This window comes from Brassica napus, chromosome C2, assembly GCF_020379485.1.
Source record: "Brassica napus cultivar Da-Ae chromosome C2, Da-Ae, whole genome shotgun sequence".
NCBI lineage: Eukaryota > Viridiplantae > Streptophyta > Magnoliopsida > Brassicales > Brassicaceae > Brassica > Brassica napus.
Window position 1 is genome coordinate 6021469 of NC_063445.1, and position 25655 is coordinate 6047123.

A 25655-nucleotide genomic window follows, 5' to 3' on the forward strand; every position below is an offset into this window, starting at 1 on the left:
ACAGACTATAATTTGGCTGAAGAATGTATGGATGCCATTACTGATTTTGTCAAAGGTATTCTACCTGAGGATAACCTTGCACCGGGTTCATACTACGAGGTTCAGAAATTTGTTGCAGGTCTTCAACTACCGTATGAAGTGATAGATGTATGTATTGACAACTGCATGATCTACTGGAGAGCGGATGAGACACGGAATGTATGCAAATTTTGTGGGAAACCTCGTTATCAGGAGACGAGGGGAAGAGTTCCGATCCCATTCAAAAGAATGTGGTATTTGCCTTTGACGGAAAGATTGAAGAGGTTGTATCAGTGTGAGCGCACAGCAAAAGCAATGAGATGGCATGCAGAGCATTCCACAAATGGTGAGATTAGACATCCTTCAGATGCAAAGGCTTGGAAACATTTCCAGTCAACATATCCAGAATTTGCGGAAGAGAGAAGAAATGTTTATCTTGGATTATCTACTGATGGTTTCAGCCCATTTGGAAAGCATGGAAGGCAGTATTCTCTATGGCCAGTTATTGTGACACCGTACAACTTACGGCCGAGCTTGTGCATGCGACGAGAGTTTTTGTTTCTCTCAATTCTCGTCCCCGGGCCAGATCATCCTAAAAGATCACTAGATGTGTTTCTTCAACCACTAATATATGAGTTGCAACAACTATGGGCGCATGGTTTTGAGACATACGATGTTTCGCGCAAAGAAAACTTTCAGATGCGGGCAGTACTTATGTGGACAATAAGTGACTTTCCAGCATATGGTATGTTATCTGGATGGACAACACATGGGAAGCTATCATGTCCATATTGTCAAGATGACACAGATGCTTTCCAACTAAAGAACGGAAGGAAAACGTGTTGGTTTGACTGTCACAGACGATTTCTACCACCTGATCATCCATACCGCAGGAGTAAGACTTCGTTTACGAAGAACAAGCAGGTGTTTGATGGTCCACCTGAGGAAGTTAGTGGGAAAGATTTGTTGAAGCAGTTTAGGTATTTTGATGCAGAAAGGACGCCAGATGTAGGTGGACATGAAAACATTCGAGTCAATGCGGTTGGAGAGCTACATAACTGGCACAAAAAGAGTATTTTCTGGGATCTGCCATATTGGGAGAGTCATCTATTGCGGCATAATTTAGATGTCATGCATATTGAGAAGAACTTCTTCGATAATCTGATGAACACAGTCCTTAACATCCAAGGTAAAACGAAGGATAATTTGAAGTCAAGGTTGGATTTAGTCGATATTTGTGATCGTTCTGAACTTCACGTTGATGAGAACGGTACGGCCCCTTTTCCCATTTATCGGCTAGATGGTGCTAGAAAAGAAGAGTTCTTTGATTGGATTACAGATAAAGTGAAATTTCCTGACGGATATGCATCAAATTTGGGGAACTGCGTTGATAGAAGCGAAGGAAAGTTTACTGGCTTGAAGAGTCATGATTGTCATGTAATTATGCAGCGCCTCCTTCCGTTTGCTTTTTCAGCATTATTGCCACGTAATGTTCATGAAGCAATTGCAGGTATATTATATTTTTACAATTTAATTTATTTTTATATTTAACAATTATGCTTATAAAAACTTAATACTTACGAAAATTATGTCTTTTATCTATGTAGGGATTAGTGTTTTCTTCCGCGACTTATGCAGCAGAGTAGTGACTGAAGAGGGTATTAATAATTTGAAGACAAACGCACCAGTCAGCATGTGCAACCTTGAGAAGATATTTCCTCCATCATTCTTTGATGTAATGGAACATCTTGCTATTCATCTCGCAAGAGAATTGGAACTTGGTGGTCCTGTGCAGTACAGATGGATGTATATTTTTGAGCGTTATATGCATCATCTGAAGAAGATGGTCAAAAATCAAAGCAGGGTGGAAGGATCTATAGTGGCACAGGTGATCAATGAAGAAACTGCAATCTTTGCTGAAAATTATTTTCCACCAGAAGTGCATACAAAACACCGAAGACCTGCTCGGCATGATGATAGAGGGGAGAGAGCAACATATCATGTTACTGTCCCAAGCATGTTCAAGGAAATAGGACGACTTAGTGGAAAATTCACGAAGCGGAGACTTACGGACACTGAGCACGCTCATTTGCAAACATATTTGCTCACCAACTGTGAAGATGTTCTACAATATGAGAGGTAAAAATATTTATTCATTTATTGTTAGATTAATATTCAATAATTTTATTTCATATTGATAATATTTTTGTATATAGTGTATATATGGCGGAGTTGCGTATGACTCACAGGCATGCAACAGAAGATGAGCTTCGACAACTTAGAGATAAAGGATTTGCTGCGTGGCTTCGTAGTTATGTGAGTCATATATCATATTACCCTATGCAAATGATTAGTTTAAATTTAATATATATAAACTAATTAATTTTGCAATCATATATGTTTTTAATTTATAGGTGAATGATGGTTTGGCCAGAGGTCTTGTGTTCGATGATTGGATACGCGAATTTGTGCAGGGACCAAACTATGTGGTCAAATCATATCCTAAATTTTGTACGCGAGGATATGCATTCACAAGGAAAGGTCATTCTAAGACAACATATGATGCTGGTGTTTCATCTTCTTCTGGTGACGATGTCTACTACGGCAACATAAAAGAAATATTGGAAATCCAATTTCCTGGAATGGTTGGATTGCGTTGTGTAGTATTCTATTGTGATTGGTATGACACCACCCCAGATAGAGGAGTGAAGATTGATGCGTTTGGTGTTACATCAGTTCATTCGCGGCGGAAACTTCAATATTATGATCCCTTCATTCTTGGTTCGCAAGCTGATCAGGTATGTCAATCTATTCATAATTTTTTACCAATATAATTAATTAATGTTATATATTTTACTAATACTTGTATAATTGATATGTATAGGTGTGCTACATCAGTTACCCTCGGGTGACGTACAGAGACGATCCATGGGTTACTGTAACGCAAATCAACCCAAGAGGACGAGTGGATGGAACTTCTGATGATGATGAACCATTGCAACCAGAGTCTACCAGCAACGCCCAGGCAGTTGAAGATTTGGAAAATGTTCAACTCGTTGAGAATTTGACTGTGTTTGGACATGATGCTGTCGTACATTCAGAGCCGGAAGCCGAGGTTGGGGAGTTTGATGAAGATTCAGAAGATTCTGATTAGTTTTTTTTTTTTTTTTTTTTTTATGGTCCGTCGGAAATCCCTCGCAATATACCGACGACATAGCGACGACAACGGGTTTCATTGAAAATTGGAAAGGTCGTCGGTATTTCGTCGGAAAATACCGACGACATGTTTTTCTATAAAGTTTCAATCATAAAAATCTATAAATTTAGATGCCAAAACTATGAAAATAACACATAATAAGTGTTTAGTATAGTATTAGATCGCAACCGTTCAAATATAACAACTCATTAAAATATTTATGTATGCATATCATTGTTTTCATAACATCTCATCTTAACATTATATACTTATACAATCATATTTATATAAGCTTACACTACAAAAAATGTTGTTGTGTAAAATCGTGTTATAAAACATTTTTATGTTAAATCTTTATGCAAATACTATATATATTATCAAAGATTTGGATTTTGCATTTAGAAACTTGAAATCAACACCCTAAACACTAAGTCATCGGAATTCCGTCGGAATATACCGACGGAATGTGTCTGTCGGAAAATACTGACGGACACATTCCGTCGGAATTTCAATTAGCCCGGGAGAACCAAACCGCTTGAAAATTTTCGCGAATCGGCATTTGGTGTATTTTAATTATACCGACGGAATACCAACGAACCCGTGTCCGTCGGAATCCTCGGATATAAAAAAAACCCTTCTTCTTCCTTCTTCGTTATCTCCGCGGCCTCTCTCTCACAAAACGAAAATACTCCGGCGATTTCTCCCCCTCTCCGGCGATTCCGGCCTTTCTCCACCTCTCTTCACCGGCGAATCCTCTCCTCACCCTCATATCTCTTCCCCAAACCCCAAATCATGTAAGAATCATCCCAAACCTTCTTTTTTATCAATTGTTTAGGGTTTTGGAAGTTGATCTCGGATTTTAGGTTGTTTGATTGAAAATTTTAGGATTGAATGGATAGTTTAGGATATATAAGTTAGGATTGTTGTTTGGATTGTTGTTTTAGTTTTTTTTGGAACATTTTTTTATTTTTAAAAACGTTTTTTGATTTTAAAAAATGTTTTGTGATTTTTTAAAACGTTTTTTTTTATTTTTAAAAACGTTTTTCAAGTTTCCAGTAATGAAATATATATAATAAAACGTTTTTAAAATTTTTTAAAAATATTTAACAACATTTTTCTATATTTATAATTTTTTTATAATTTTGTATACATATATATATATATATATGTAAATCATGTATAATAAAAATTTTAAAATTTTTTATAATTTTTTATAAGTTTCCACTAATAAACTATGTATAATAAAACGTTTTTTAAAAAAAAATATAAATATTTAACAACATTTTTCTTTATTTATAAATTTTTAACAACATTTTTCTATATTTATAAATTTTTTATAATTTTGTATAATATATATATATATAAAAGGTTTAATAGTTTTTTTTAAAACGTTTATAAAACCTTTTGAAAATATATAAATGAAAACATTAAAAATAGAAATGATTTGAAAATATGTTTGATGGGTTAATTTTTTTTTTTTAGGGCCGAGGATGAAGCCCGCCCCGCAGCCCGTCTTCGACGTAGTTCGGTGAGCAGTTCCCATGCATCGGGATCGTCTCATGACTCGGTTCCCGCATATATTCCCGCTCCAGCTCCCTCTGCCCCTCACGCTGCCCCTCACGCTGCTGCTCAACAGGATCCGGGGGTCATGTCGGTTCATCTATTGGTTCAACAACCAGGTCGAGAGCATCTCCCGTTTCTCCAAACCAACCCACGACGAGGCCATAGCACTTGGTTAGTATTTTTTTTATTTGTACCATTTTTTTTTTCCTTTAATTAACTTGCTAACTTGTATTTTTTTTAAAGGTTCACCAAGTAGAAAAATGGCATTAGCCGGAGCATCAACCAGATGATGTACTCCATGCTCCGTTTTGGATATCCAAAGTGGAGTGTGATCCCTTCCGACGAACGAGAGTTGTGGTTTCGTCAGTTCGCGGTATAGTAACTCTTCATTTTTTTAAAGTTTGAACATTTTTTTAAATATATTTACTTATTAAATTGTGTTTGTTTTGTAGCAAGAGTTCAACTGGCACTCCGATCTTACGGAAACAGTCCGTAAGAAATTCAACGAAAAGGCCATGGACTCTTACACAAAGCAGATAAACTCGTGGAAGACAGTTTGGCAGAAGAACAAGAAGCCACGGTTCATCAACGGGTCGGTGTGGGAGCAGTTGATAGCTCATTGGGAGAAGGAAGAAACTGCAGAGACGTCTTCTAGGAACTCCAGGAACCGGAAGAGCGATCGTGGCGGGAAAGGTATGTATGTGCACAACCTCGGCGCTTGCTCTATGTCTACTAAGGAGGATGAACTTGTAAGTTTTTTATTATTATTTATCTTTATATTTTTTAAATAAATATTTTATATATTTCTTGGCTAATAATGGCGGTTTTTTTAGATCGAAGCAAATGACGGTAATCCCGTTGATCGTCTACAACTCATTAAGGTGGCTCACACTAACAAGACGACGGGTCAAATTCAGGACCCCGTGATCAAAGGTGTAGTTGATTTGGTGGAAGCTGAAATAGTTTCCCAATCTCAGCCTCTCTCTGATGACGGCGACTCCACGGGAGCTTCAACCAACCTGTCTCTATTGCAAATAAATGAGATGGTTGAAAAGGTAATTTTTTTTATTATTATATTTTTTTAATAATGTCGATTACTTACTTGTCCCTATTTACTTACTTTAAATATTTTTGTAGGCGGTTCCTAAAAGGAAAGGAGGCCGTTTAGTTGGGTTGGCCCGTCGTGCTTCTTCGTATCCGGCATCTTCTTCACAAGCTCCGTATGCCGATCCCATGATTCTCGAGGAGCTACATGACAAAGATGAACGGATTGGGGCATTGGAGGAGCAGAACACCACTATCCTTTCCGAGAATGCCACTATCCGTTCGGAGAATGCCACTATCCTTGCTGAGTTGGCATCCCAGAAGAAGTTCAACACCGAGATTATGCAGAAGCTAGATCGTTTGATGTCTTCGAGTTCATCTTAGTTTATTTCGGCTTTTTAAAACTTTCGGAATGTTTTTTTTTTATTTCGGTTTGTATGAATTTTAAACTTTATGAATGTTTTTTTCCTATTTCGGTTTTTATGAATTTAAATTTTATAATATTATTAGTTTTAAATTTCTGATTTTTTAAATTTATTGATATCAAAAAATGTATAAAAATGCAAAATTAATTTGAAAAAAAATGGGTATATACCGACGGACAGTGGTCGTCGGAATATACCGACGGACATATATCCGTCGGAATTTACCGACGAACCTCGTTCGTTGGAATTTGCCGACGGACAACGGTCGTCTGTATATTCCGACGAACGAGGTTCGTCGGAATGCACCGAGGAACACTCTACGTCGGAAGTGTCCGAGGAACGTTCTCCGTCGGTATGTAGTTTTTTCGATGAACTCTGGTCTCGTGTATCCGCATCATAATATCGTCGGAAGTTCGTCAGAATGATGTTTCTCGGTATTCGTCAGAAAGTCGTCGGAAGTTCTGACGAAATTCCGACGATTTTTTTTTTCCCGACGAAACGATACCGACGGACGGGTTCGTCAGAAATTCGTCGGAATCGGTCTATTCCGACGAATTTCCGATGATTTCGGCCATCAGAATCCCCCTGTTTTCTTGTAGTGTATTGTCCATTTTTGGTGTAGCTCCAGCATAAAGTATCTCGTCGATGAGTAGGTGATACCACTCAAATTATCCTAAGGAGTGAATTACTCTCTCAAATAAGACATTCAGTTGCAGTACTTAGGGATCGAATCCACAAGGAGCTAGGGAACCTATTAAATCTAGTCGAATTATTAATTCTAAGTGTTGTTGTTTTATGGTTTAAAAGTAAATAGCAATCCTAATTGAGCAAGTCTTTTGCTCGACTAACAAGATGATTGGGGGTGTAACTTATTGAAAGATATTAGATGCAAGGTTTCTATTCAGGTGTTGGAGATTATAATCATCTAGATGCCTAACAGTTGCATGCATGATATATTAGAGCTCAACTCCTTAATCACAGTGATCAGCGATGGCAATGTTTCACTGGTTAACTAACTAGATTTTGGATCTCAACTGTCGTCTTTTGATTACAAGAAAGTGTTGATCGATGATCCTATAGGGATATCGATCGATACACCTTTCGCAATATCGATCGATTGTCAGAAGCCAATATCGATCGATGCTATCTCACTAGTCTCTTAGATCAGCGGTTAGCATCTCTCTAGCAGTCCTAGCATGACAAATTAGATTCAAGACATGATGGTCAGGGATGCTTGACTCATGCTAATTCTTAGGTTCATGTTCTAGTTAGCAAGGCTAAAACAATCATTAATGAACAATCAATCAATGAATATCACAACTTAGCAAATCTATAGTTGGGGCTAATCCCTCTAACCTATTTGAACCCTGAATCTAACAAGTGAACTACTCAGACATAGCTAAGAAATTCTTGACAAAAAATATAGATAAAAACTGCATAGAATAGAATGGATGAATCAATGGAGTTCCAATCACAAATCTCTCTATGATTTTCTCTCCTAAAACTCTCTGCTGAAAATAAGAATACAATGGTGGCCAAAAGCTCTCTTGCCTCCTAACACTTAGGAAAGTATATAACTATTAGGTTAAAAACTCGTCAGGGGTAATCTTGTAATTTGGTGAAGCCTTGGGTTTAAAGTCGGCTGGAACCAAGTCGCACATTTCGCGCCTCGACATCGATCGATGGTACAGGATGTACATCGATCGATCATAATCTTCAATCGTCGAGGCTTCTCTTCTGTATCGATCGACGGCACTGGATGTGCGTCGAACGATTGCTTCTTCTTCGTATCGACCTCTAATGGTCAGCTCAGATGAAATCTCTTTTAAGCTTCTAAATGCTCCATAATCATCACTTTACTCCAAGATGCTCCTGAACCTGAAAACATACCTAATAGGATAGAATATATAATATATAGATAGTAAAATACTTATATACCATGGATGAAAATGGGTCAAATTCATGGTATATCAACTCCCCCAGACTTACCCTTTTGCTTGTCCTCAAGCAAAACAAAGAGACAGTCTCTCTGAAAGAGGTTTGAAAATAGCAGGAACTTATAAATTTAAAACACAGAAATCATCACCTCTACAATTTCGCAAACCACATCTAAAAAGTCATAATCACAAAAGCACATTATGCATTATCCTATCTTAGCAACCAAATTCAACTAGTCTACAACTCAGCAAATCCCGTATGACATTCTCCTCTACTAACCTCATTTCTTAGCATAAATATAAAAGTGAATGCTCTACCTTGGGAGTATCGATCACAGGATGCAAGGATTTTCAGACAAGTATCTGGAACTGCAGGTAAAAGTTAGTTCCTAAACTTTCTCTCTCTAATTTTTCTCTTGAGTCAAATTCTGCTAATATTGCAAGATCAGTGACCAAGATTAGACAGGCTTCCATGAATCAAGACTTAATGGTGGTTGCCACCAAGCCCTGCTCACTTCTTTTTGACCTATATCCAAGAATTCTTTGTGAAGCGAGCCTTGAAGATTGCCGCCTCCAAGTCCCGTTCGAATTCTTTTATTGGAATCTTTATGAATCAAGCCTTAATGGTTTTAGCCACCAAGTCCTGTTCAGATTCCTCCTAACTAAGTCCTAAGTCCTAAGTCCTAATTAAGTAATAAATTTCAGATTTTTTTTTTTTTTTTTTAGATAAAAACTAACTAACTACTCTAGGGTTGAATAGAGAGAGGAAATGTGATAAATGAATCTACACAAGGCGTTACCTTCCAGACTTTTCTAAAGAATCCGATCCCATGTATACCAAGCCCCAAGACAAGCGATTATGTCAGGTTTAGTATTGGAGGTCAGCTTTGGTTCCTTCAAACAATCAAGGCAAGTGTGTATAGTGGACAGGTTGATCCACTTTAGCATCTTTAGTACTATCTGCAATCAGTAAATCTAGAATTGTGCTAAAGAGTGGTTAGACATTCAAGTATAAATCAATAATAAGATCATAGTCCCTTTCACATAGCTAAGCATAATTTATTAAAAATCTGTTTATAAGAATCAGAATAAATTATATCAGTAAACCTCCCCCCCAGACTTAAATTACACTGTCCCAGTGTAACACAGTCGGAGTTATGGTCCATCTCTCATCCATCTTATGTATTGCATTTGAGATGTTCTGTAGCCTTTCTTGGGTGTTTTCAATGCTGAACTGATGCCATCCTATCTTGTCGTAGGCGTATGCTGATAGCTCGTTTAGTTCCTCATGCATTGACTCCATTTTGTTTTGTATCAGCTGCTCGGCGTCTGGTGTAGACGTGGTATCGATCGATGCGACCAAGTGTTTATCGGTCGATGCTGGTGCCTTACTGTCGATCGATGCTGATATCTGGTGTTGAGATGTGAATTGCCTCTGAATGGCTTTGACTTCCTTCTGTAACCACTCTGCATGGCTATCCAGTCCACTGAGTCTGACGTCGAATGGAAAGTAGATGTCATCACACCGCTTCTCAAACCGGTCCTCCATGGTGTCTATAGCTGTGTAAAGCTTTGATGTGATCTGATCAACTTCTGCTGCTGTGTAGGGAAGATGTTCTGTGGGGTTTCTTGACGTCGAGCGATGCCCTGCGGAACCTATCGATCGATGTTGAACATTCTTCCTGAAAATCATGTTGATCATTAAGCGTGCCAATGTCCCTCTGGACATTCATCATTTGTGTAGACTAACGTGTCCAAGTATCGCATGATAGGTGAGGTGAAACGGTCGTGCATATCCTCGTATGTTTATAACCTATCTTACATGGCTGCGAACTTGCTGTCGATCGATGTGATGGTGCAGGTATCGATCGATGTGGCTGGTTGTTGGTCCTTCTTGCGAATGGTGTCCAAATCTTGCTGTAGCATATCAATTCTCGTGCTTAACCAGTTCACGTTGTTGTTGAGAGGGTTGTATACGTCGTTAATCTTCGTGTTGATGTATGCGATCTCCCATTCATCCTTCTTCTCTGCCAAACTTTCCGGTCCTGCAGGAATTTGGGATGTTTGTGGCTTGACGTCGATCGATGTTGCTTTGGTTGCGTCGATCGATGGGGATGTCGTAGCTTATTTCTCAAGAATGTGCTGCATACTCTCAATCTCTGTCCTTATCTCTGCCATACTTCTGAAAAGTTCATTGTAACCTCTGTCCAAAGGTTGATAAGTGTCATCTACCAATGTCTTGAGTTCATCTCCTAGTTTTTCCTGAGCTCCACAAATACCAGTCACCATCTCATTAATCTCATCCTTGGTGTAGATCTCTGGTGCCAGTTTTGTAGGTGTGAAAAAAGAAGTGGCATGTTCTAGAAGACATATGTGACTCTCCTCAAATAGGAATGCTCTATCCAGAATTTTTCTGATGTTGTCCTTGGTAACAGGGATCATCTCACCAGCTACGCTCCTTGCATATCCAGACTCATCTCTGTAGACACCATATTCGTCCTTCTGTTCCCATCTGAACTTTCTGGCTCCATAGATGTCATAAGCGCGACATCCACATTCGTAACGTCTGTCGATCGATGGTGAAGGTGCCCTGTCGAACGATGTAAGAGCATCCTTGTCGATCGATGTTTGGCCTACTGGTTGGCACGATTGGTGTGAACCAATTTCTGTTGTGTCGGCCCTTGGATGTTCGTCTGGAACAGCTGGGATGTTGTCTGGAATGTTGCGTTGCTGCATAAACAAGTTGTCTGGTCCATTGGCCAACTGAAGAATATCTGCTATGTCCTCTCTGGATACTTGTAGAATTCTCCCATCCATTGCTCTTGCATGGCCACCTGGGTCCCTGAAAATACCAAATTCATCAGGAGTTAGAAAACCGTAATCAATACTCATATTCTTCGTAGTAAATAAAGAAAGTTTAGGTTTAGAATGAGAATCGATCGATGTTGATACTGGGGTATCCATCGATGGTAGACATTTGTCTGTTGAATTAGGATTTTTGGATCGAATCCTCTTCCTTGATGTTCCTTCTGATTTGTTTGTGGGAGCATTCATCTTTTCTGCTATGGTGTCGTGAGAAGTAATCTGAGGTGCAAAACTCCTTATATAGGTATTGGTAAACCTACTTGGAATTGGAATATTCCCTTTTTCCTTTTCAAAGGCGGCGGCTTTAATATCGATCGATGTACCTGGTGTGGTATCGATCGATGCATAAGATTGTTTTGCTGGATGAGGGTGGGTATCGACCGATGCTGAGTAGACTCTATCGATCGATGGTGGAGACGTGTTGTTGAAGGAATGTCTTGAATATCTTTCATCCTGCATAGCAATCTCTATAGCTCTTTCTTTCCAGTAATCCTCATCATACTCCTCAGTAGGATCCTCATTGGGTGAAGGAATTACAGTCCTACTGCAAAACTTTCATGGAATCCACTGTCTGCCCAACTGCCTATGGAATAGTCATCACGTCTTTTTTTATTGGGTTGTTGAAAGGCAAAGTCTGGATAAAACTGATCTGGTAATGTGAAGTGGTCTACCTGATGCTTCCCGTCGAGCAACGTGGGATAGTGTTCATCGGTCGTCGATGAGTCATTGGAATCGATTGATGGTGCAGTGTGAGTGTCGATCGATTCAGAGTACTCTGTTTCGTACTCTGCTCCACAATGGCATGCTGCAATGTAGCCAAGATCATTTCCAAGCTCCACGAGGTTGACCTGTTGTCTCCCAATTCGAACTAGGTCATAGTGGACGTCTGGATTTATCAGTGTCAGACACAATCTGTTGGTTCATGTCACATACAACTCCTACTGTAGCCAGGAAAGCTCTTCCAAGCAGAAGTGAAGAGTTCCAGTTAAGCTTGATGTCCAGGACATGAAAATCTACTAGGACAAGAGCATTACCAATATGTACCTCAAGGTCTCTTATGATGCCTCCTGAGCTTCTTTCTGAAAGGTCCACGAAGGTGAAAGATTCTGATGAAGGCTCTATTTTCAGACCCAGCTGGTCTGCCATAACCCTAGGTAGTATGCTGACTGATGCTCCTGTGTCACAAAGTGCATGGGGAAATTCAATACCCTTCAACACACATGGTATTGCGAACTTCCCAGGATCACTCTTCTTCTTCAATCTGATCCTTAGTTTCATCCTTTCTCTGACATGATGAAACATTCTCCTAATGTTCTCCTCAGTCTCCTTAGTCTCTCTGAAGAACATCCACAACCGGTTTGTGTAATAAACTTCATCAAAAGGTTTCTCCACTGGGATTCTGAGGACTCTCTTAGTGAAACCATCCATCTCCTTCTCATTAGCTTCCCTCTTAAGGTTCTTAGGAATATTCTCCTTTCTTTTCCTTAACATTCTTCCTTCAGTTGCCTCATCAACTTTCGTAGGCTCTGGTGTAGTGTATGAAGGGTTGGTTGTAGGTTCTGGTTGGTTTGCTAAAGGTTTAGGTGGTGGTCTGAGTGCGTTGATTCGGTCACTATCAATAGATGGTAATCGCACTCGGTAGGTGAGAGGTGCTCGTCGATCGATGGGAGGTGAGGGAGGTCGATCGATATCAGTCTCTCTCTGTCGGTCGATTGCTGGCTCATGCCGTCGATCGATTTTGACGTAGAAAGGGTAGGGTGGGTGAGGATGTTTTTCTGCGAATTCCTCATGAGTCATGATCCGAACTACGTTACATTCCGCAGTCAATTTAGCAGATGACGTCGATCGATGGTTAGAGTAATCCGTTGATCGATCTTTGTCATGGTCTGTCGAGCGATGTGCATCCATTGACATCGGTCGACACCAAAGTGATCCGCCGAGACTCATGGAGCTTTCAACTTCGAAGTCTCCTTCTCCAAGCTTCTCATGCTTCACCACTTGCCAGAAATCATCATCTATGATGGCATTTACGTGGTGTTTTGCTTTCTCAACTCCTGCCTCTCTAGCCAAGGATAATGGAAACGTGCTTCACCACTGGAGCAAATATCTCTTGTTAGTCTACTCCCTCCTTTCGGGAATAACCCTTAGCTACAAGCCTTGCCTTGTGTCATGGTGGCTCCACTCCGGGTATTCCTGGTTTCTTCTTATATAACCATTTACACCCTATCGCTTTCTTGTCCTTTGGTAAGTCAACCAAATTCCACATTTTGTTCTTTTCAAGTGAGCCGTACTCATCATCCATTGCTGCATCCCATTTTTCCCATTCTTGACTACTCAACGCTTCCTCGTAGTTCGCAGGTTCTTCGCAGTCAATCTCTTCTGCCACTGACAACGCGAAAGCAACAGCTGAATCTTCAGTGTATCGTGCTGGCTTCACAATTTCCCTTCGAGTTCTGTCTCTTGCCAACTGGTAGTTACTCAAATCCTCTGACTCCACTGTTGTCTCTCCTTCAACTTCTAACTCTGTTTGTGCAGCTCCACCTTCTTCCTGATCCTCTGAGACTGTCTTCGATGTTTCTCCAACCTCTGTTGAGCTTTTGACAGTCTCTCCCGGCTTCTCTTGATCCACTGCAATCTCTTTTACTTTTCCTTGATCTATATCCTTGAAGAGTTGTTTCTCTCTGAATACAACGTTCCTACTGATCACACACTTTTGCTCCTCAAGTAGCCAGACCTTACATCCCTTGACTCCGGTTGATACCCGATGAAAACTCCCTTTAACGCCCGTGGCTTCAGCTTTCCCTGATCAAGGTTTATGTAGAAAATTAAACCGAACCTCCGTAGATGACCATACCCCGGTGTTTTACCGAGCCACAATTCTTCAGGTATGTTGAAGTCGTTCGCAGATGACGGTGTCCTGTTTATGAGGTAAACTGAAGTTGCTGTAGCCTCTGCCCAGAACTTCTCCTCAAGACCTGATTCACTCAGTAGACATCTCACCTTTTCCATTATCGTTATGTTCATACGCTCTGCAACTCCGTTCTGCTGCGGGGTGTATGAACAAGTCTTGTGTCTCTCTACACCAAATTTCTTACAAAAACCATCAAATGCAGAGTTAGAAAATTCTAAGCCATTATCAGTTCTAAGACATTTTACTTTCCTATCTACCTGATTCTCAACTAAGTTCTTCCACTCACAAAACTTGCTAAAAGCTTCATCCTTTGTTGCTAGGAAATAAATCCAAACCTTCCTAGTATGATCATCTATAATCGATAAAAAATACTGCTTCGTAGAGATGGAGAACTGAACATGGGGAGAGCCCCAGAGATCAGCGTGCACGTACCTGAGGACATCCTCACTGTTGTGCTTACCCACGTTGAAACTCAGGCGTTTGTTCTTTCCCATGATACAGCTTTCACAGAAGTCCATCTCTGAAATTTTCTTCTTGTCTAGAATCCCTTTTTCAGCAAGTATCTTGAGGTTCTTCACACTCGTATGAGCTAGTCTGAAATGCCATAGCACAGTATCGTCTTTACTTGCAGCTACATATGCAGGCGGTGTGATGGTCTCTCCATCCAGCAAGTACAAGCTTCCACACAGTAGTCTTCGAAGAGCCAACTTGCCCTTCTTGAAGAAACTCGTCTTTCCTTCTCCACCCTCTTGTCTAAATCCCTGCATATAAAGAGAGCTAACAGAAATCAAGTTTCTCTTGAGATTAGGGACATACCTGACATTAGCAAGCTTGTTGACTGTTCCTCCATTGGTGTTGATCATGATAGTGCCTATTCCTTGAACAAATACGGCTCTATCATCTGCCAGTAATACTTGCCCTCCCGTGAAATCTCGAAAGTCACTGAACCATTCTCTCCTGGACGTCATATGATATGAACATCCAGGGTCTATTACCCATCTGTCCCTAGGGTGTTGATCCGAGATAGACAACGCATCAACTTCAAGCATTTTGTCTACCATCACTGCTGCCTCACCGTCTCCCTCGCTCTCCATTCTTTTCTTTCTGGAGAAGCAGTCTTTCTTCATATGACCTTCCTTTTTGCAATACCAGCAAGTCACCTTTGATCTGGATCTCGATCTTGACTTGTTGTTGGAGCCTCTTCCTCTGTAGGTCTCCTTTTTGTCTGGTCTACCACGAGCAATGTAGGCATCACCGGGTCTTTGAGATGTACTTGACTCCTTTACTTCCTTGAGTTCAATCTCCTTAGACTTTGCAGCATTGGTAACATCTTCAATCGTCAGTGTATCCCTTCCATACTTCAGTGTCTCCTTAAGCTGGTTGTACTGTGACGGGAGTGAGCTCAGCAACAGTATGGCTTGAACTTCCTCTGAAACAGAAACATTTACACTGCTTAACCCGAAAACAAGTTTCAAGAAATCGTCTATATTCTCATCTATTGACTTAGACTCTTGCATCTTGAATGTATAGAACTTGTGTTGAAGATGAATTCTATTTGACAGAGTTTTTGAATTATACAACCTTTCGAGTGCAGACCAAATCGTCGCCGCCGTTGTATATTCTTCTAGCTTCCTCAGCACATGATCTCCAAGATTCAGGATGATCATGTTCATCGCCTTCTCTGCTCTTTCCGACTTCTCTAGCTCGAGCTTCTTCATCCGCTCCTTGAAGTCTTCCTCTGCCTCGCCTTTCTTCATCTCAATTTCTGATCCAGAAGTCATCGGAACTTCAATCAGTCCATCCTTGAGGCCAAGAATGGAGAGATGAGCCATCATCCGTTTCTTCCACATCGAGAAATCTCCTTGACCGTTGAAACATGCGATCTTGACCTTCGCCAGCAATTCCTTCATCATTCCCCCAATGACCTGGGCTCTGATACCACTTTGTTGTGATTCAATCGATCTCGATCTTTCGTAATCGCCTCGAACTCTCGCTCGCACTCGTTTGTATCTTGAGGTTCACTCGATCTCACTCTCTCGCAAACAAGAATGAATAACGAAGAAAGTAAAGAACACACAAGCCTTTTTTCCCAGTTCGAGTATCGATGTGAGATCTCTACGTCTGGGTGCTTGACGGCACAAGCAAACACTCCACTATAAGCTCGAATAGAGAAATGTACAAGGATCAGTACACGAGACTTAGAATCAAGCCAATCCTAATCTCGAAGATCCTATCTTCTTCTTCCCTCTCTGAATCTCCGAGTGTTTCTTTCTTCTCTTTCTGATGACGATGAGCTGCGCTTCTTCAGTCACTTAAGTAGACTAAACAGGTAGACGCCGAATCAGTTAGATCTAATAACCAACCGGTTATCTCCTCCTTCCTTCTCGTACCAACATATCACTTAACCTAATCACTGGTTAAGCTTAATGAACCAATTGTTGTATGTCACACTTAACAAATGCCTTTCATATAGGTGCACATGAGTGTTATTATGTTCTTCGTCTTCATTTAAATCAGAGTCTTCAGTTAGTACATCACCAGTTGAATAGTACGAATCAAAATCAATATCTCCTAAATTTGATAGCCTGATAAAATTATGTAGAGCCATTGTAGCTGCATCAACTCTTCTTCTTTGAACAATGCTGTATCTTAGCTTCTCTTTTAGAACCAGCCATTTTCCTTTCCACACATTCAGGCCCATTTATCGTTTTTGTTGGGCCTTAGCGATTCTTCGGCTCTATAACGAGTCTCCTTACTACTAATGCTCTGTGATTCCGTTTAAAGCAATAAGCACAGAAACAGAGACATACTCTGTTTTTGAAAAAATTTGCCACAAAAAGACTAAAACCTCTCACCAAAACAATGAGATAGGGTCATAAGTGTTCCAAGACTAGTTTCACTTTATCTCTCAGGACTAGGGTTTTCAGGTTGCGGCTACAATCAACAAGACGGTGACAACTATGAAGCTAGGTTTCTCCTTTCTCCTCCTTCCTCTGTTCCTGATTCTTCTTCTTCAAGAAATTGATGTATTATGGTTTTCGTTCTTTGTAACAGTTACTCCTGAGAATGATTGTGTTACAAAGTTCTTCAGAGTGTACATGCCTGGTATATCAGGAGATGATTTGGTAAAAAACAAGACTTCTCTCTTCGCTCTGTTTCTGTTTTTTTTCTCTCTTACAAGTTTGACTGTAGATCTCTAGTTTGGTTGAGACATGTAATTGCATTTTGCAGGAGTTGCCTGTTTGTTTCAACAGCTTCTTACCAAAGCCTCTGCCTAAACACGTAACGCTTAAAAGTATTTACGGGAAGATTTGGAAAATGACGTTGAGGAGATGTGGTGGCGACCCTGAGAGATACATGCTGGTTAACGGGTGGAAGAGGATCGCGAAGGACGAGTCTCTGACCACTGGAAACGTACTGGAGTTTCAATTGGATGATGATGGCTCGCTGTGTTTCAACTTCTCTATCTACGAGCCTCTCACCATGTGTAAAAGACTCGGAACAACAACTTCAGTGCAAGAAACCGAAAATGCTGATGACGTTTTGGTTCTTAGTGATGATGATGATGATGAGGATTCTGATTACAGTTGTGCTGACGATACTGATGCTAGTGCTGAAGATGATGATCATGGTGTTGCGGCTGGTGATGAAGATGTAGCGCTTGATGGTTCTGATGATGATGCTGAGGCAAACCATGATGATGACAGACGATATCTAGATGATCGCAGCAACGCGTTTTTTCGAGTGAAGATCAATCCGAAGAAGATAAGCCAATTGGTAAGAAACAAAATATGAATTGTTACAATCTTTGAGTTTATGTGTTTTTATTGTGATGTTTCTTTCATGATTTGCAGCGCATACCATCTAAGGTTATAAATGACTACGGCTTATCCTTCTCCGAGACCGAGAGTATAGCTATCATCGATCCACTCGTGAAGAAGTTCGGGAAGCTGACGAAGAAAATCAAGGTTCAGACGAACGGCAGTGTGTTTATCAAAGGGTATGGAGCTGTTTACAGGAGGAATGGTGTGAGGTCGACGGACAAAATGATATGCGAGTTGAAGAAGGCGGGTAACAACAATGTGGTTCACACTATCAAGTTTCACGTTATCAAGTAGACTTGCTCATTTTATACGAGTGTTACCTAGTGTTTATGGTTATCTTATCTTGTTGTGTTGTCAAGTTCAAATCAAGACTATTGTGGTTTGTTGAGTTAATGTTTAGCTACTATCTATTTGTCTTAAGTATTCTAGTTAAATCAAGACTTTGTTGTGTGTATTGGCTTCATGTACGAGTTTGTAGTTTCTGAATCTTAATCATTGTTTTGGCTAGCAAAAATAATATATTTTCTTGTCTACAAGAAGGGAAACATCTGTCATTATCTTCATACAAATAGATTGCATTGTTTGAACAAAGGTTATCCTTCTTTTTTTTTTGAACACAAAACAAAGGTTATCCATTATATTAATTTCAGAGACATAATAGTGATATGAGAATATAGATTTTGGTTTCTGTTTTGTTATTAGTCTTCACTCTATGTTACAAACAATGGCAAATTCAGAAGAAGCAAGTACGCTTATGGTGGTGGTTGTGATCGGTTCATGAGATGGTGGTGGTGTTGCTGAGATGTGTAATCAGATGGGTGGATGACATAGAGACCGGGCATATTTAGATTGAGGAAAGGCTGAGAAGGATGAAGAGTAGCAAAGGAGGAGGAAGAAGGTGGGGGTGTAGCTGAGGGTGAGAATCCTGATGATGCTGCATTTGAGTACAGTGGCGATGCAATAGCTGTTGTGGCGGTTACACCACTGAACTGATCTTGCGCTTGCAATGTCCTGGTTAGGAAGCTTTGAGGAGGAGGCGACATAAAACCTTTCTCTGGTGTTCTTTCCTGGAGACAAGAAATGAACTTTTAGTGCACAATATTATTCACCGAGTTGGACATAAAAGAGATGTGTGGCTATGGTGTTTTTACCATGGGTGAAAAGAACGCAGAAGGATGGAGGACATGGCGGTTGATAAGGTGGTCTGAACCCCTCTTTAACAAATTGAAAGGACTATCACATGTCGCTGCAGCCATGTGGTTCTCCATCTGTAAGACAAAAAAAAAAAAACTCATGAAGGCACGATCTGATTAATGGGTGAGTAGCTTTGAGTTGCAGATTGCGATGTGATATGGACAAACAAACAGTTGACAGAGTTACTTCCACATACCATACTGTTAGGGGTCTTATCTTTTTGCTTTGGACCATCTCCCAGTGAAAGAGAGATTCCCAAACTGAGGTCGAGCTTAACGTTAGCTATATGAGGAAAGTAGAAAACACGTTAACAAGTTAGTAGTAGCTTGTCACATAGCAGTGACCAGTTTAACAAGCATCGATTTTACATTTACCTGCCTCGGGAATGATCCGGGATGCATGAGGCTCGATTAAGGAAGCAACCGTCCTGATTCCATAATCATATGAGCCATCATAATAATCTCTAGTTAATAACCATAATCACAAATAGGTTATCCTACTAATATAACGAAATATAATCAACTCTCTATCTCAGGCACTTGACTCTTTTTAGACAAGCACGTTCAGAAAAAAACCATAGCATGTTTAGAATCCCAAACGTTAGATTCCGAGAGAAGTTGATTGATTACATGTTTCCATTGAACTGCTTCATTTGAGTTCCCCTCCACCCGCCAATCTTCTGCAAAGAAACTCCTTGATATCTTGAATTGCTCCTGGAGAAACCAGAGCTCTGTCGCCGAAGTACTTGCACAACTTCCTCCTTGGAAAGATGCGCCATCTGTAAAAGTTAAAAAAAACCAGATAAGAACACATCAAAAGAATGCATGTCTTTTCTACATGTGCAATCAAAACCTGCTTGAGATCCTCTTCATAATCGCTGATAACGAAATTAATGTCAGCCTCCAGTCCCCTGAACCTGACAGCAGCTCGATCGTACGCCCTACACAAGCCAGATGTTGAAACTCCAAAGCAGTTGAGACCATACAAAAACAACATAAGGTCCAAAGGTGTTACCTAGCTGCAGCATGAGCAGTGTCAAATCCACCTATTATATTCAAAAAGTTAAGCTTTTATTAAAGAGTTAAGAGCAAAGCAGAGATCATCAGCTCAGTAGAAAGCATACCTAAATAAACTTGTTTACCGCAATCCCTGCAACCATGAAGATTGACAAACAGAAAATCAACAACTCATCCAAGGAAGATAATCAATCAGACAGAACTAAGATTTTACCAGATATGAGATTCCCATCTGCCTGTCCTCCTATAGAAAGTGACCCCTCTGTACTGAGAACTCTTAGACCTAGGCCCTCTCCTGCTTTTCTTCACCGGCTGTGCTGGTGGTGGCTGTACAAAGTCTCCGCCTTGTGTCCCTCTCTGGAAGGAGATATCAACGGAGCTCCTCGAACTTTGCGCAACAGGAAAAAACTCCTTAGTCGTTCTATCTTCTTCTTCTCGACCTCTTCCTTTCAGTATTTCAAACTGAAACTTGACCGCGGCGCGTGTGGAGCAGAGCTCCTCTTCGCCGTCGATGCAGCTTGACGCCTCGGCATTGACTACAGAAGAGTTCGAAGTCACCGATTCATCCATCTGAGTTGACACGACGTCGAGATTGAGATCCAGCATCATCACTCTCAAAAGTCAACTAACAACTATCTCCTCAACCTCTCTTACACATTGATTCTAACAACCCTCCCGCTAATCCGACCAGATCGAAAATGAGATTAGGACAGGAACATCAGATTCTGAAATGGACGGCCAGGATTTGCGGATGATTATTAAGGATAATTTACAGATGAGGAAAGATCGATCACGACGGAGACATAGTGATTGAGAGTTAGATCACTGGGGATTTTAAAGAGAGGAGACGAGAGACGAGAGACTAATAGCTTCGCCGGACGAATGAGATTATCGTCGTCGGCCGGGGAATGATGGGACGCAAGCTGTGGTTGGTTTGTGGCAAGTGCCAACAAAGGAACTTATATAAATTATTTATTTATTATTATTCTCTCCATCTTTCTCGGCAATTGGTCAACCGGTTACGTCGGTTCCCGGTTCCATTGGGGAAAGTACAAACGTGCTAGTACTACTTGTTTTGTCTTTTCTTTTTAAACATGGTAAAATTCAAATTCATGTAAGAAATTGAAGTATATGATAATTAGTACATTAATAAGACTGTTAAACTTTAAAGCATTCATGAAAACGAGTACGTGAATGTGATTTTTCTTTACTAAACCAAGATATGTACTCTATATTATTAAGTAGATATCACAAAGATCCCAAAAAAAAAGAAGAAGAAAAACGAATCTATTCATTTACAACTTTGAAGACAAAGCATTTGTATTCATTTATGGGCGGGTCCTATATTTGCAGATATGTCTCTCACCAAAGAAAAGGACTATAAGAAGAAGACCATGAGACAACATGATTTATCACCAAGTACAAACAATATGATCCACTTTAGAGCATTATTTAACTTCATCATATGCTTTGTTTCAAAATATCAAAGCATTGTAAATTCAGATCTATCAAATTTAGAGAATTTTGCATGTACATCAATTGTGTGTCATTTTCTTTGATAAATTATCGTTGAATTAAGTAAAGAACATGTGATTTGAAATAGTTAATTGCATATAAACGACAAAACCAAAAAGAAAATGGAAGACAAAAACACATATAGTTAAGTCACATCGAATTTTATGGCTTGGCTGACTCTAGCTTGTGAGCAAAATATGAAACAAAGAGATTATAGCAATGAAGCAGATGAGACGGTTCAAGAGGGTAATCCATAAAAGGTAATGTAAGATGACATCATTGCTCTTCTTTTGCAAAGCTTAGCTACTCATATACTAGGAGATTAATTATAAGTAGCTATGTAAATGTGCAAAAAGCAGTTAGAAGAATGTTTATTTTACATAAATAATGAAAATATATAGAGCAGTGAACGTTACGTCTTAATTAAATTGATGGAATCATGGAATGGTTCGAACTCAGGTTTTAGCTGTGAAAAATGAGAATGACCTCAACAAATTTATATATTTTGATTGTGTCCATACGAATCTCTCTTTCTTTCTAAATGTTAGTATTATTATTAGTGGGGTAGGTGTCGTCGAATGATAAATTTTGACTGGCTTTAGCCGGTTGACAAAAGTGGAATGTCAGAGAAGATCATGATCTTAACCAGTATAATGCAGCCACGTGTACAACAGAGATTACACCCCAGCCATTCAGCTACGCTCTGCGTCTTTCCTCATGTGTCTATCTGATCTGACGGCCCTCGTCCGTTCTTACTTTCCTCAAATCCCGGAATTTTTTCCACCCAATCTTTATTTTCTACCTAACATTTCTTTTTCATAGCTAAGTTCTGCAATCGTTATTTTTTTTCTACTACCGTCTATACCAAAATCAAAAACTATAAATTTTGAAAACCAAAATTAAAATCTTAAATCTTAAATTGTGTAAATAATCATGACTTAAATAATTTGCGTTTGCCCAAGTTTCAAAAGTGAAATTCGTATGTTAGAGTCACCTTCTAAAATCGCATTTTAATTACAGAAGTTAGATTCTAACTATAATTTTAAAAAGTTTAGAAAATGGTACCATTTATTTAGCATAAAGAAAAAATCACTGTTGTTATATTCTTTTCTTAACTTGTTGTCACTTTCGTAAGATATATTATCATTCACATTTTGAAAACTATATTTAATCATATAAGGCAGATGAGGTTGAATTGAAAGACGTGGACGCAGTCCTACCCGTTAAAGGAGAATATTTTTTTTTTTCTGGTAGCAAGCTCTTCATACCTAATATAGTATTTTTTTAGTGCGATGCGACCCGGCAAGAACAAGTTGCCCATTCTTTTCGTGCGATTATTAGTTTCAGTTTGGATCAAAATGTAGTTTGTATAAGGAACTGACACGTATATACATATATAAGCGGTTTTAAGGTAAGGGAAACTCAAAACAGAATGATACGAGCTACTATATGATTATGTTATTTGACTGAAAAAAAATGTTTTACTTGTTCTAGTTAAAGAATATTTATGATTTCTTTTAAACAATACCAAAAATGATACATGGCATCCAACTGATGCAAGTAACCGTATTGATATCTAATAAGGTTGTAGTTAACAGCCAATATATAGCATCTAACTTTGTAATCTGCTGTAGTATTGCTGTATTATCATTTGGATTCAAATTCGCTAGAATATATATAAACCGAAAAAAATCGGGATGACATCCATGATTTGCCTTTCTCATCATGAAAACCTTGTGAGTTTGAATGTGTAAGTGTACGATGGTGTATACATTCTGTTGATGCCCTATTATGAGTCATAAGTTCATTATCAACGATTTTGAAGGTGTTCTAATGTACACATTATAAAAATCTGAGGAGAACGAGAGTATTGTTAGGACTTGGTTCGGTTTGGTTAATTTAAATTTTGTTTTAACTAATTTTTTGTTTGATTGATTTAGTGTAAGTTTGATTCAGTTTAGTTCGGCTTGGTTTTAGTCTGATCGGTTTGGTTTTAACCCAATTAGGCAACAAAAGTCAGAACTTGTCACTTACTAATTGATAATTTGATATATAGAAAATTAGCTATAAGAAAATGAAAACTTCACTAATACTAAGAGAATACCATGACAATGAAGCTAAATCTCATTCATAGGTTGGGCAGGCAGCCTAACAAACGGATTTGGTATGATCCTAATTATAAGGTTCTTGGCTCAGATTGATACAGTAGCTATGAAAATGCGGCTACTCACTACTTTTGATGACTATAGTCTTTTTGTTATAAAATGAAATTCGACATTATATATGGAGTGGGATGTTGATTGACATTTTTGATCTATCTCTGATCATGTGAGGTACAGATTTCTCCTCCTAGACTGAGAGGAACACAAATTCGAATACTGTAGCTACTTTGAAACAAAGACACAAATAAATACAAGCACGAACTATTCTGGGCAGCTAGATGTCACGGCCCGTTTTGAAAGCCAAAAACGTCCATGAAAACAACCATGAATCGGAGCGGGTCGAAACAAGACCCAAATCCGCTTTACTTAGTATTTTCTTAAGGTTTAAGTCTTTGTAAAATATCTAAGCATAAAATAATATAAGAAGTATGTAGAATACTTTGGAAGAAAGTAGCTTAAGGTGGAAGTACTTCATGGTGAAGTTACTTCATAGGATGGAAACCATCTGAGCCGTTAGATCGATTTAATCTGAGCCGTCCGTTGAGGAGGTGATTTTGTATATAAGGTGGTAAAGCCTCATTGTAAAATTCATTCACCAAGTTTTAATGAGAAAACCCTTCCATAAGCTCTGACCTCTCTCTAAAAACGTCCATACTCTCTCTCTAAGTGCTGATCGATTTGTCCGAAAGGCTGACTTAGCAAACCACAAGGGTGAAAGTTGCTAAGGCCGCATGTCCTGATTGTTGTGAAGAAATCAGTCCGTGACAGTTTGTATCAGAGCAGAGTTACGATCCAGACAAGGGGAGACTCTGTCCGAGTGAAGAAAATGACTAAGGGAGATAAACAAAAAGAGGCAAGCTCGCATTCCGGCGTGGAGGAACGCGGACGGGAGGCTACGTCCACACGTGCTGGCACCCAGCGGGAAAAGAGTGTTTCTCGTGAGGCTTTGGGTGTGGCTGTGGGCGAGATTGGTGAGAAGCTCGAAAGGGTCGAGCATACCGTCACTGAGCTGAAGAGTGTTGTGTTCGGTGGGCTTGAGGAGGTCAAGCAAAATGCTGCCGACTTGGACTCTCGGTTCATTCGGCTCGAGGAGCTGGTGACGGGATCCATGCACGCTTTGCGTGATGACATCGAGGGGATGAAGGCACGCTTTACTGCGATGGAGGAAGACATCACGCTGGTCAAGAGGGCAAGCGTGAACGCTGAAGCCGTTGGCGGAACTAGTATTGGTAAGGTTGAATTTCCGAAACCAAACCGGTTCAACGGTGTGCGGGATGCCAAGGAGGTCGAGAATTTCCTTTGGCAAATGGAGATATACTTCGACAATCTCAACTTGGTGGCTGAGAATGCGAAGGTGAAGACCGTGACGTCCTACCTGTCGGACACAGCCATGCTATGGTGGCGAAGGAAACATTCTGAGATCGAGCAAGGAACATGCCGGATCGATACTTGGGATGATTTCAAGAAAGAGTTGAAGCGGCAGTTCTACCCGGAGAACGTCGTATATGAGGCCCACAAGAAGTTGAGGGAACTTCGACAGCGTGGCTCGATCTGGGACTATGTGAAGGAATTCACAACGCTCATGCTTCAGATTCCGAACATGACCACGGAGGATCTTGTGTTCTACTTCACCGATGGACTGCAATCTTGGGCCAAGCAAGAGTTTCAGCGTCGGGGAGTCAAGACGGTGGACGAAGCCATCGCGTTGGCCGAGTCACTGACTGACTTCCGTACCTCTGGTCCGTCCGAGTCCTAGAAGAAGAAGGAGCAGGGCGTGGCCAAAGGTGGGGGAGCGAGACGGGATACTGGCCAACCATCCAACTCAAGGAGTTTTGAGAAGGGTGCTCGTCGGGAAGACTTCGAGGCAAGAAAAAAGTCCTTCGTTCCGAAGGGAGGATGCTTTGTGTGCAAGGGGCCACATGCAATGAAGGACTGCCCGAAGATGGGGTCTTTATCGGCAATCATGGAGAGTCGGGACACCAAGA

The 25655-nt window shown here is 40.0% G+C and overlaps 2 protein-coding genes across 2 annotated transcripts; one reads left to right on the forward strand and one right to left on the reverse strand.

The window, feature by feature from the left end:
- The first annotated feature begins 16734 nt into the window (after positions 1-16734).
- Positions 16735-18272, forward strand: LOC106347474 (B3 domain-containing protein At5g60130-like). The gene is made up of 4 exons (XM_013787006.2): positions 16735-16929; positions 17014-17084; positions 17191-17736; positions 17814-18272. The coding sequence occupies exons 1-4, from the start codon at positions 16920-16922 to the stop codon at positions 18075-18077; spliced, it is 891 nt and encodes a 296-aa protein (XP_013642460.2). The 5' UTR covers positions 16735-16919; the 3' UTR covers positions 18078-18272.
- An 89-nt stretch (positions 18273-18361) lies between these two features.
- On the reverse strand, positions 18362-20938 carry LOC106347473 (AP2-like ethylene-responsive transcription factor TOE2). The gene is made up of 9 exons (XM_013787005.3): positions 20208-20938; positions 20101-20126; positions 19992-20022; positions 19830-19917; positions 19607-19755; positions 19352-19404; positions 19174-19259; positions 18935-19051; positions 18362-18850 (listed from the first exon to the last, which is right to left on the reverse strand). Exons 1-9 carry the CDS (start codon positions 20600-20602, stop codon positions 18536-18538), a joined length of 1260 nt encoding a protein of 419 aa, XP_013642459.2. The 5' UTR covers positions 20603-20938; the 3' UTR covers positions 18362-18535.
- Positions 20939-25655: the final 4717 nt, after the last annotated feature.